This window comes from Gymnoscopelus braueri (genome assembly GCF_963280865.1).
Source record: "Gymnoscopelus braueri genome assembly, chromosome: 2".
Lineage (NCBI taxonomy): Eukaryota > Metazoa > Chordata > Actinopteri > Myctophiformes > Myctophidae > Gymnoscopelus > Gymnoscopelus braueri.
Window position 1 is genome coordinate 12,742,152 of NC_137604.1, and position 12,500 is coordinate 12,754,651.

General features: G+C 42.9%; 1 protein-coding gene across 1 annotated transcript in view; it reads right to left on the reverse strand.

Annotated features, from left to right (window-relative positions):
- Positions 1-12,305, reverse strand: part of LOC308098888 (beta-1,3-N-acetylglucosaminyltransferase lunatic fringe-like) — a 17,724-nt gene extending 5,419 nt beyond the window's left edge. The window contains exons 1-5 of the mRNA XM_080447350.1: positions 11,765-12,305; positions 3,771-3,819; positions 2,472-2,574; positions 1,306-1,459; positions 738-823 (exon numbers count right to left, since the gene is read on the reverse strand). Coding sequence (XP_080303476.1) covers positions 738-823; positions 1,306-1,459; positions 2,472-2,574; positions 3,771-3,819; positions 11,765-12,175 — 803 coding nt within the window. The 5' untranslated portion in view covers positions 12,176-12,305. The remainder of the gene's footprint in view (positions 1-737; positions 824-1,305; positions 1,460-2,471; positions 2,575-3,770; positions 3,820-11,764) is intronic.
- Between the last annotated feature and the right edge of the window lie 195 nt (positions 12,306-12,500).

Consider the following 12,500-nt stretch of genomic DNA (forward strand, 5'->3'; position numbering starts at 1 on the left):
CGTAGTTCTACGGGCCGTTAAATCCAACGCTTAACCGCCGATCCCGTAGCCTACGGGCTGTGGTGCTTTTTCCTTTTTTTCAAATTCTTTTTTTTTTTTCAATTTTCCGGTACGGCACATTTCATTGTAACACCACCGGAAACAGAATTATTTGGGATCCGGTTTTGACGATCACGCCGGCTCCCATTCTAAAGTCTACACTGAAACGCCATTTTCTTCGATTGTAGTTTTTCTCCTCGCTGATCACTGTTTAACATAAACCGTTCTAACTCAACAATGGATGCCCCGTTTGACACGTGGTTTGGACTGGTAGACACAGGGAGATGTCCGCGATGTTTACAAACAGTGCACAGATCAATCTTAAGGATTTTAACGACGTCTATGGCGACGTGAAAAAAACAAAAAACAACAATAAAACGTTGGCACTGGTGAGTACATTATGAGATTAACCTCTGGCGGTCAATGTGTTAATGTGTTGCACCCGTAGTTTCCTGGGCTACCTGACTGACATGGCTGACGTCATGGGAGAGGCTGATTTGAGGAGATGGTAATCAGATGATCAAGCGCGAGGCGTTGTGAGCTTGTAGATCAGCTATTTTCGGCTAATGTACCCCATCACACAAAATATGTCTGACCCCCTGCAGTTACTCTGAGGACCCTCTAGGGGTCCCGGGCCCCCTGTTGAAGACCCCTGGCCTAGAGTCTTTATATGCTGTGACAATGTCACGGTCGTTTACCTGGCCCAGGGGCTCATCTTGAGGGCGAGGCCACGACTCACGCAGAACCCCGCTCCGCCCGTGGCGAACCAGAACCGCACCTGCTTCTGAACACACAAAAACAAACACCACAATGTCCCAAGTTAGGGTTCAAACTGTTCTTCTGGTGTAACGTCTCCTTGTCAAACCACTGCCTTTAAAACTCATAGTGATAATTGTTTTAATGTAGATGATGAATGATAAACAGTAAAAAAAAGGTGTCGACTCAAAGTATTGCTTTTCCACCCCCCAAAACTATTGGCTCAGCTCACAGAGGCCATTATCTTCCGTTTTCCTTGGGAAACGTACTTTTTTGCTCCCCTAAACAGACATTTGTGAACAGGTGTCACGATACAATGTTGCAAACTGCATGTGTACTGCCTTATAGACGTTACTCAGGGAAATAAGGAGCCTTATGCCACAGAGGTGGTGTGAAGTGTGGTTTAGTGTGACATTTAGTGTCTGAACGTCGTCTATTGCACTTTTAAACCGGAAGGAAATACAGTAAGAAGCGGTTTGGACAGCGAAGGTGTGTGGGTGAACAACATACCGTGTGGGCGGTGCCAAGCCTCTCCAGGGCCTCTATTGGTCGTTCCAGGCTGGGACGGCCTATGTACACGTCTTGCGTGTGGCTGTAGCGGGACAGGACTCTGACCAGCGAATCGACGTGCACGTAGTTGTCATCGTCGACGTGACAGAACCACCTGAAGCCACACCACACCCAGTACAGGGTTATAACCACTTAAAAGTTCTGTGAAACCCTTGTTTTCGAGCTCAGGTTAAAGGCATAGTATGTAAATTTGCCCTGTGTTTACATAAGAAAACGACAAATAATTTGTTTGTCCTCTATAGCAGCAGTTATCAGCCACTGGAGTAGTGTGGTGGTGTTTACCTGCAGAAACACACCACCCTCTCACTGTATCGTGGTGTTTTGGTAGCCCCAAAACATCCCTGTCTAGCAAAACAAACAGTGAAAACACCTAAATTAAATCCTTGGCTGATTTTGTAGTTTTTTTTCCCCAGATCAGGTTAAAGGCTACAGCAGATTAAAAACCTGGCAGGTTAGTAGACAATGCAGCTACAGCTAATAACATGTATAAAGGGCAAGCAGAGACACCAGTCATCAGTAATATCAATGCACTCTGACACACCTAAATCTAACACACCCATTATTAATGTGGTTACATCACAGTGTACTGGACAGTATTATGCAGGGCAGTCTGCCATGGTTACTGCACATTACCCAGTTTTTAAAGGGATAGTTCACCCAAAACATTATTTTTTCCTATCGATTAGTCACCCCACGGAGACTTGAATTCATGGATATTTTTTAGTTTTTGTCGCATTCCTAAGACAATAATTTAGTAGGCAGCGGTTTCGGTAGGAGACACAAAGGATACTCTTTGTGTCTCCTACCGGAACCGCTGCCGGTCATCAAATTATTGTCTTAGGAATGCGACAAAAACAAAAAAATATCCATGAATTCAAGTCTCCATGGGGTGACTAATCCATAGGAAAAAAGTCATTTTGGGGGTGAACTATCCCTTTAAACCCTGGTTTACACTTTGTCATACGATGGTGTTGCATGGCAAAACTAGATTGCGTGTGTGTGTGTGTGTGTGTGTGTGTGTGTGTGTGTGTGTGTGTGTGTGTGTGTGTGTGTGTGTGTGTGTGTGTGCGTGCGCGTGTGCGTGTGCGTGTGCGTGTCTTTCTTACCTCTTGCCAGACTTGATGAAGGCATCATATTCCTGAGCCATCTTACAGGACAAGGCGTGGCGGTTGTGGGCAGAGGAGCAGTTAGTATTGATCAGGTGTCCTCCTGATAATCAATAACAAATGGAACATCACCAACCGTGGAATAAACCAACAACACCGTTTTTACATGCCAAACCTAGGGCAGTTTGAAACTTTTGACTAGGTGTGCAACGATTAATCTAACAAAATCGTCTCTGTCGGTTGGAAACCTCATATGTCCAAAACTTTTCATGAGTCAAATTCAAAAACAGCATGCTTTGATGTAGGGGTGTGCCGATACACTAATTTCACCAAACGATACGATACGATATTGGGCACACAACTTCGATACGATTTCGATACGATACGCACTTTTTTATTATGAAAATATATGGGGGAGAAAAAAAGCAAATGCAAACAAATATTTCTGTTTTTGCATTATTCAGACATGCAAACTTGTAGCTTTTCAGCTTCCACTAGCCGTTTTGAATCCAAATAGGGCAATAGTGTGACACCTGACCCGAAAAACAACAACATGTTGTCACCCTTTTCACCTCGGGCTGTTTGCATGCCTGATTATAATTATTGTAAAAAAATAAAAATAAAATCAAAAAGATTTTTTTTTTCCCCAAAACGATGCATATCGTCACGAAAACGTATCGCGATATATCGCGGGACGATATATCGGCACACCCATACTTTGATGCTTTTGTGTGACACTGTAGTATGATGAAGTAGGGCATTAATTTACGAAAAAACACAGTTATGGAGACAGGAGATTTCTGCCCGACAGCGATGATATAATTTTAATTGATTATAAAAAATGATTGATAAAAGATCATTTTAATAAAATAATGAGTACAAGCTAAATGTTTTTCAAAGTTCACAAAGCGTTTTCGACTATTTGATGAATCGCAAAGAAAATAACCGATAGTTGCAGCCCTACTTTCGAGAATAAAACTATCATAACAACTCTCTTATATTCCCCATTGGAATGTTTTTGGAGTTTTTAATCGACAGTGGAAAAAAGCCAAAACCGAAATATTATCGTGTGTAAATTAATAGGTTGTGCATGACGATGATAAACACTGCACTGTAAACGCACTGGAGGCACTTCCTGTGTTTCTGTCCACTCAGCAGCCTGCTTCCTGCTTTACAGTGTCAACTTCCTGTCTCCCAGGCGCCAATACCTTACAATACAGCTACTCAGCAAAAACTGTGTGTGTGTGCGTGTGCGTGTGCGTGTGTGTGTGTGTGTGTGTGTGTGTGTGTGTAACTCACCAATCTTTTTCCTCAGTTTTTCATCCTCTCCATCGGTAAACACATATGTCTGTGAAACACACACACACACACACACACACACGTCAAAATACAGGACATTTAAAGTTATTCCATCGGCCTAGCCTGGCTCTGTACCACACACTAGATCCTGATCAAAATATCGATTGGGCTGATGAATCGGCAATTATTTGACTTTTTGGATGAACTCGTTATGGGCAATTATGCAGCCGATTTCTCCCCATTTTTAACCTCTTTCAACCTTGCGTTCTTATTCCGGGCATGTCATTAATAACATTTTCTAAAGTTTTCAGTAATACAAAAAAAGCAGATCTACACTCTGCTACTTTTGGAAGAATATTCAATAGGGCAAATACATTAATTCTAGTTAAATTAAGTTTTTCTAATTAATTGGAATAACTTTGCACATTAGGACAACATATCGGTCCTGCATCAGTAATCTGTGATCTAGGACTCTACAAAACCAGGATCAGAATTGATTGGACCCAAAAATCTGGCATCAGTCGGGCTCTAACACACACACACACACACACACACACACACACACACACACACACACACACACACACACACACACACACACACACACACACACACACAGATTGAAATCTACTACATCCGCAGAACCAGGCACTGTGACCTCCTGTGACCCACAGTAGCAGCCCGGTGGAAAAATGTGTGTGTGTGTGTGTGTGTGTGTGTGTGTGTGTGTGTGTGTGTGTGTGTGTGTGTGTGTGTGTGTGTGTGTGTGTGTGTGTGTGTGTGTGTGTGTGTGTGTGGATGTTGATCTCAGGTAAGGTACCGTCGGGTTCTTGTGCAACCAGGGTGGGAGCTCACTTCCTGTGGAAAGTCAGAGGGTCCAGTCTGACTTCCTCTGTGCTCAATGACCCGCCTCCAACCCGTCACTCAACACACACACACACACACACACACACACACACACACACACACACACACACACACACACACACACACACACACACACCAATGGCGGTGCTGACATTGGAGCAGAGCCAAACACAAAGGTAACCGTCTATCAGCTCCACAGCAGCTGACCCCTCATCTAGTGTGTGTGTGTGTGTGTGTGTGTGTGTGTGTGTGTGTGTGTGTGTGTGTGTGTGTGTGTGTGTGTGTGTGTGTGTGTGTGTGTGTGTGTGTGTACTGTGTACACGTAGTAAGTGTTGAGTGACAGGGTTGGGGGGGACAAACCGGACCCCCTGACTCTCCATAGGAAGTGAGCCCCCCCCCCTTGGTTAAACAAGCCCAGCAGCGCTGCTAGCTAAACGGCTAACACAGGTGCCGTGGTGCCATTAGTCTGACGGTCCATTGGTCCAATGACATGCATTATTTATAACCAGTGGTGTACATGTACTCAAGGCCTACTTCAGTACAATTCTGAGGATTATTTTCTTTACTGGAGTATTTCCAGTTTTCAATCCTTTTACTTCTGCTCCACTGCAAATATTGTACTTTTGTACTCCACTACAATTATTTGAAAACTTTAGTTGCTAGTTACTTTGTAGATTTTGTTTATTAACACAAAACATGCATTAATCACTTCAGCCTTATACTTTGGCTATTTGAAAATAGCCGATCTACAAGCTCACAACGCGTCGCAATGCGACGCGTTGTGAGCTTGTAGATCGGCTATTTTCAAAAGATTTGTATACACATTGAACTTGTCAAATGGGACATTCTGCATAATGAGTATACCTTTACTTTTGGTACTTTAAGTACGTTTCCATGCCAATACTTTTGTACCTTTACTGAATGCAGGACTTTTAGCCTACTTGTTGTAACAGAGTATTTTCTACATTATACAGTATACTTTTACTCAAGTAATACATGTAAGTACTTCTTACACCACTGATTATAACTAACCCAAACCCTTAACCTTAAAAACTATGCCTAACCCCAGCCTCACACACACTAACCTCACATTTGTCAGACTATTGACACATCGGACTAATGGGCGGCACATTATGAACATGCACTGGAAGTAGTGAAGTTGAGCGTGCATATCTCTCTCACCCCATGTGGAAAAAGACAGAGAGAGATGGAGAATGAGAGAGAGAGAGCGAGAGAGAGAGAGAGAGAGAGAGAGAGAGAGAGAGAGAGAGAGAGAGAGAAGCTGAAGAAAAGAGCGGCAGAGAGAGACCAACCAGCTGTGTGTTTTCGTCAATCTTTCGTTGAGCCACTTAAACCCCTGGAGAGCAGTCAGCCGCTGTGTGTGTGTGTGTGTGTGTGTGTGTGTGTGTGTGTGTGTGTGTGTGTGTGTGTGTGTGTGTGTGTGTGTGTGTGTGTGTGTGTGTGTGTGTGTGTGTGTGTGTGTGTGTGTGTGTGTGTGTGTGTGTGCGCGTCCGCCATGCAACTCCAGTATATCTTTTATACCAGCATATCGTTGCTGTCGGGCAGAAACCTCTTATCTCCATATCTTAACCTATCGTGTTTCTTTCTGTAAATTAACGCCCTACTACAGCGTCACACAAAAGCATCAAAAGCAGCAGATCTACAAGCTCATTCTGAGCTTGTAGATCTGCTACTTTAGCCAATTTTTTTTTATTTGAATCCTGAAAAGTAACAGTTTTGGACATATGAGGTTTCCCACCCCGAAAGAGACGATATATTTTATACCAGTGTATTCTCGTGAGGAGCTGGGTGATGGTGGGGGTGGGTGGGTGAGCGGGTGTGGGGGGGGGCGGGGGGGGGGGGGGGGGGGGTGAATGGAAGGCTGGGAGTTTGCCAGGGCTTGAGTTTTACAACACAGGAAATGGTGTTACAGTTAACCCTTTCGATCCGGGAACGCATCTGGGTCATTTCAGATTTTAGCCATAACCATTATTTTATACGTTGGCTATTAAAAAAAAATAGCAGATATACAAGCTCATAGCACGAGTGCCGCGCTATGAGCTTGTATATCTGCAATCTTTTTTTTAAATCGTGAAAACGTGTGCAAATCTTTGAATATGTATTTTTTAAAGCTAACATCAATCTTTGCTTCTGGGAGGTCCCTGGAACTAAATATTTTGAGATGGGGGGTCCGCGGCCCAAATAAATATAATTTTGGGGGTCCTTGACATACCACTGATATAGCAACATAGGTTTTTCAGAAACCTATTAGGATTTAGAACACATTTGTAGATGCCTTCCCGGATTGAACGGGTTAAGACTAGGACAACAGCAGCAGTCACTGAGGCAGGGAGACCGTGTGTGTGTGTGTATGTGTGTGTGTGAGTGTGTGTGAGTGTGTGTGTGTGTGTGTGTGTGTGTGTGTGTGTGTGTGTGTGTGTGTGTGTGTGTGTGTGTGTGTGTGTGTGTGTGTGTAAATTGCATTACAATATTTATGAGGTCCAAATGTCTCTGCAGAATATGGGAAATAGACATTGTCTGGACATGTTTCCAGGTTCTCACAAGAGAAACGGACGGTTAAAACAGATTTGGGGAGTTTAGGCTTTCAACAATCTGGATAAGATTCAGGTTGGGGGGTTAAGACATTTAGATGTTAGATTTAGGGGTTATAGTTAGAGTTATGCCCGATTCATATTTGTGTGCGCCGACGTGCCAGTTATGCCCCGAATATAACAGATCTACAAGCATCGCAGCACGCCACATTGCGAGCTTGTAGATATGCTTTTTCCCCGCTGCTATTTTCAGCTATGATGATGACGTCCTCAGAAAGACGGTAATAAATATGTCTTGGACAGTGAAGAGATTGTGTTGGATCAGGCCGAATATCTGCTGGGTTAGGGTTTGAATTCTGACTTAGATTCATACTTAGTTGTGCACGGGTGTCACGCACCAGAAATAGCAGATCAGAAACCGATCTGCACGCTTTGCAGATCGGTTTCTGATCTGCTATTTCTGGATGAAAATAACCGATCTGCACGCTTGCAGATCGTTTTTTTTTCTTTTTCAGGTGGCGCAGCAGCAACAGCAGCACGTGAGACAGAGGGCCGGTACAAAGTTTCATTTAATAAAGATTAAATAAAATAAATAGACGTAAGTCTGTACTTGGTCTGAGTTCAAATAGTGTGTTCTATCAGTAAATATAAGTAAATACTCACCAGTGAGTATATGCATGAATGTACTTATAGCGCCAGTTATGCCCCGAATATAACAGATCTACAAGCATCGCAGCACGCCACATTGCGAGCTTGTAGATATGCTTTTTCCCCGCTGCTATTTTCAGCTATGATGATGACGTCCTCAGAAAGACGGTAATAAATATGTCTTGGACAGTGAAGAGATTGTGTTGGATCAGGCCGAATATCTGCTGGGTTAGGGTTTGAATTCTGACTTAGATTCATACTTAGTTGTGCACGGGTGTCACGCACCAGAAATAGCAGATCAGAAACCGATCTGCACGCTTTGCAGATCGGTTTCTGATCTGCTATTTCTGGATGAAAATAACCGATCTGCACGCTTGCAGATCGTTTTTTTTTCTTCTTCAGGTGGCGCAGCAGCAACAGCAGCACGTGAGACAGAGGGCCGGTACAAAGTTTCATTTAATAAAGATTAAATAAAATAAATAGACGTAAGTCTGTACTTGGTCTGAGTTCAAATAGTGTTCTATCAGTAAATATAAGTAAATACTCACCAGTGAGTATATGCATGAATGTACTTATAGCGTCAATGGATATATGAATGGACTATGTACAGATTATCAGTGGATGAGGCTGATGTACAGTATCTACTGTATAGTGTCAGCCAGCCTTCAACAGTGGATAGCATGCATGTGCAGTCTATCAACAGTGTATTAATATACTAAGTATATGTGTAGTCCATGGAAAGTTCTCACAATTGCCTGTTGACACTTTTCATCTGTGTGTGTGTGTGTGTGTGTGTGTGTGTGTGTGTGTGTGTGTGTGTGTGTGTGTGTGTGTGTGTGTGTGTGTGTGTGTGTGTGTGTGTGTGTGTGTGTGTGTGTTACTCTCGTGATCGCAGACCTTGCAACTTCCCATGAGAAAGACGGTGAGTTCCCAGGGCTCGGAGAATGTGTGTGTGTGTGTCATAGAGTTAAAAGGTGTGTGTGTGTGTGTGTGTGTGTGTGTGTGTGTGTGTGTGTGTGTGTGTGTGTGTGTGTGTGTGTGTGTGTGTGTGTGTGTGTGTGTGTGTGTGTGTGTGTGTGTGTGTGTGTGTGTGTGTGTGTGTGTGTGTGTGTGTGTGGGGAGGCATTTCATTACTCAGCAGTCTCACAGTAATAGAGGCGTGTCTGGGAAGAAGGTAGCGTTACACACACACACACACCTGACCGTGAGAGCAGATGAGAGCACACACACACACACACACACACACACACACACACACACACACACACACACACACACACACACACACACACACACACACACACACACACACACACACACACACACACACACACACACACACACACACAGAGAGAGACATCAGCTGTGTGATCCCTAAGCTCTCTACCTCCATGTGTTTACATGTCAACACTACAGTAGGGTTTATAGCGGAACACAAACACAGGATGAGACATGAACAATCCTATTCCAGCCTGTTTCATTCAGTAGGCCCACTATTCCCTTGAGCTCGGCCTGCCTCTGACTTCCATTATCTTTCTCACATTATGTCCTTGTATCATATTTTTCAGTGGTGGGAAAAGTACTCAAATGTTTTACTTAAGTAAAAGTATCAATACTGCAATGTAGAAGTACTCCGTTACATGTAAAAGCCCGGAATTCAAAATTTACTTGAGTAAAAGTACGAAAGTATTTGTATCAAAATGTAGTTAAAGTACCAAAAGTAAAAGTACTAAAATGTTTGCGACGTGTTGTGAGCTTGTAGAACGGCTATTTTCAAATAGCCTAGGTATAAAATAAGGCTAAAGTGGTTAATGTATGTTTTATAATATAATAATTTATACCTGCAAAGTAACTAGTAACTAAAGTTTTCAAATAATTGTAAAAGTACAATATTTGCCTCCGAGATGTCGTGGAGTAGAAGTAAAAGTACCTAAAAAAGTACAGTACCTGAGTAAATGTACTTAGTTACTTTACACAACTGCTTGTATCATATGGTTATATTATTGGGCCAGTCATTCAATTTGAATGGCTGGCCCAATATAACAATGATGATACAAAGGACAATGTGAGAAAGACATAATGAAAAGTCAATTATTGTTCTTCCCCCTCCCCCTCTTTAATTGTTTTCTTTTTCTCCTGTTTCTTACATGACAAAAGACAGCCAGGTTTTCTGATTAGAGGCGCCAGCTTGTGTTTTACCATTAACTAAACCAATGAAAGTAACTATAGGATGAAAGAGCCGGTGGAACAAATCACATTTCACGGGGTGTATAACATTCTATGGTGGCTCTCTGGTAGGGGGGGCTTCTAGACATGGACCTCTAGATGGCCCTAATAAACACTGTTGGCCATGGTATTTTACTGGCTGCAGTTTCACTTGAGCAGTGGTGTAAAGTAACTAAGTACATTTACTCAAGTACTGTGCTTAAGTACAATGTTGAGGTATTACTGGAGTGTTTCCACATTTTCTATACTTTTACTTCTACTCCACTACATCTCGGAGGCAAATATTGCACTTTTACTCCACTACAATTATTTGAAAACTTTAGTTACTAGTTACTAGTTACAGATTTGGATTATTATTACAAAACATACATTAACCACTTCAGCCCTATATACATTTCGGCCATTTGAAAATAGCCGATCTACAAGCTTGCAATGCGTCGCGATGCAACACATTGTGAGCTTGTAGATCAGCTATTTTCAAATGATTTTTATACATTTGAAAACTTGTGAAATGGGACATTCTGCATAATGAGTACTTTCTACTTTTGGTACTTTAAGTAGATTTTGATGCCAATACTTTTGTACTTTTACTCAAGTAAAAATGTAATTCCAGACTTTTACTTGTAACAGAGTATTTCTACATTGCAGTATTGATACTTTTACTTACGTAAGGAATGTGAGTAGTCTGTTTTTTCCACCACTGCACTTGAGAGACCTCAGAGTCAGGGACTCAGGGTATATCGTATCCAGCTTAAAAAATTATAAGCCTATACTCAGAATTTTGACTGGCTATATGCTTGCCATAAGTGCCATTATAAATTCTTGCAAAGCTACACGTTGCTCTTACCTAGGCTACAGCCTATCCTAAATGAGTTTGATCATTTAACTGTGAGAGTTAAATCACAGTTTGACAGAAAATGTGACCTTCTGCCAGGTGACAAATAGGCTATCAATCCGATAGGTACCCAGATCGAATTGGTAATAGGCTAATTTGTCAGATCTATTTCTACGACAGACAGAAAATACCTGCTTTTGATTTAGTCGTGGATCACAAGTCATCTGTCATGTCTCATGCATTATAACTCTATGGTCTCATGTCATAATATATGACAGTCATCTCAAAGGAAAATATTATACTTTTACTCCACTACTACTAATTATTTGACATTTTTAGTTACTAGTTACTTTGTAGATAACCACTTCAGCCATAGGACTATACATATTTCGGCCATTTGAAAATAGCAGATCTACAAGGCGCTCACAATGCGTTGCATTGCGACATTGTGAGCTTGTAGATCGGCTATTTTCTAAATATTTTTAATACATTTTGAACGTGAAATGGGACATTCTGCACAATGACTACTCTTACTTTTGGTACTTTAAGTATATTTTGATGCCTATACTTTTGTACTTTTACTCAAGTAGGCTACATTTTTGAATATGGGACTTCTACTTGTAACAGAGTATTTCTACATTTCAGTATTGATACCTTTACTTAAGTAAAACCATTTTAGTAGGCTACTTTTTCCAAAGTACAAATGTTTTACGATACGTTTCTATGGTATTTCTAAAGACAGAATCCAACCCGTCATTTAATGTTCTGCTCCCACATCATCATCATCATCATCATCATCATGCAGACAGACACCCATAGGTTAGCTCCTCTGGTCCATATAGCGTTAGAAGGATCAGATCCTATACCTGTCTGAGGTTCCTGGACATCCAGGTGTCCAGCAGCAGGTCCAGTCTCTGGCGGTGGTATTTCTCGGTGGTTTTCACGGCGATGAACAGGTGGTCCGGCGAGAGGTCCTCCTCCACCACCGCCGCCACCACGGGACCCCCCCGGGACCCCCGGGTCAGCCCCCCGCCGATCAGCGCTCTCCTCTCGCGGGCCAACTTGCTGAAGTACGCCGAGAAAACCTTACCTTTCTCCCCGGAGGATCCAGTGGATCCACCGCCGCCCCCCGTCGGGGTCTCCGCAGGGTCGAGAGAGGTCCCGATCGGGTGTGTGAAGGAGGCGACCAGCATCACGGTCAACACGAGGGATGCTGCGGTGACGGTGGTCCCGGCTGATGGGAGGCTGTAAGAGGGTCTGCCGGCGTTTTTACACATTTTTGACTTGACTGATCGATCAGCACGTAATTGATAATAATGTCACCCGCTGACGGGACAAGGTCATGTCCTTAACTCCTCTTCTTGAGCATTAAACAGCTTGTGTTTCATGTAGTTACTGTGTCATGTATTCTCATGGAAGCTTCAGTCTGAGTGTGTGGGACTGACTTTATTATGGCAGGGTGAGGAGGGGGCGGGGCCGCTCCACTTGTTGAGCCAATGGCCGCTTTGAGCGCTCTGCTGTGGGCGTGGTTGATGAGCAAAGAGGCGGGGTCTGTGGGGTTGAGCGTCCCTTGCAAGTTTGTAACCCCCCCCAAACACACAC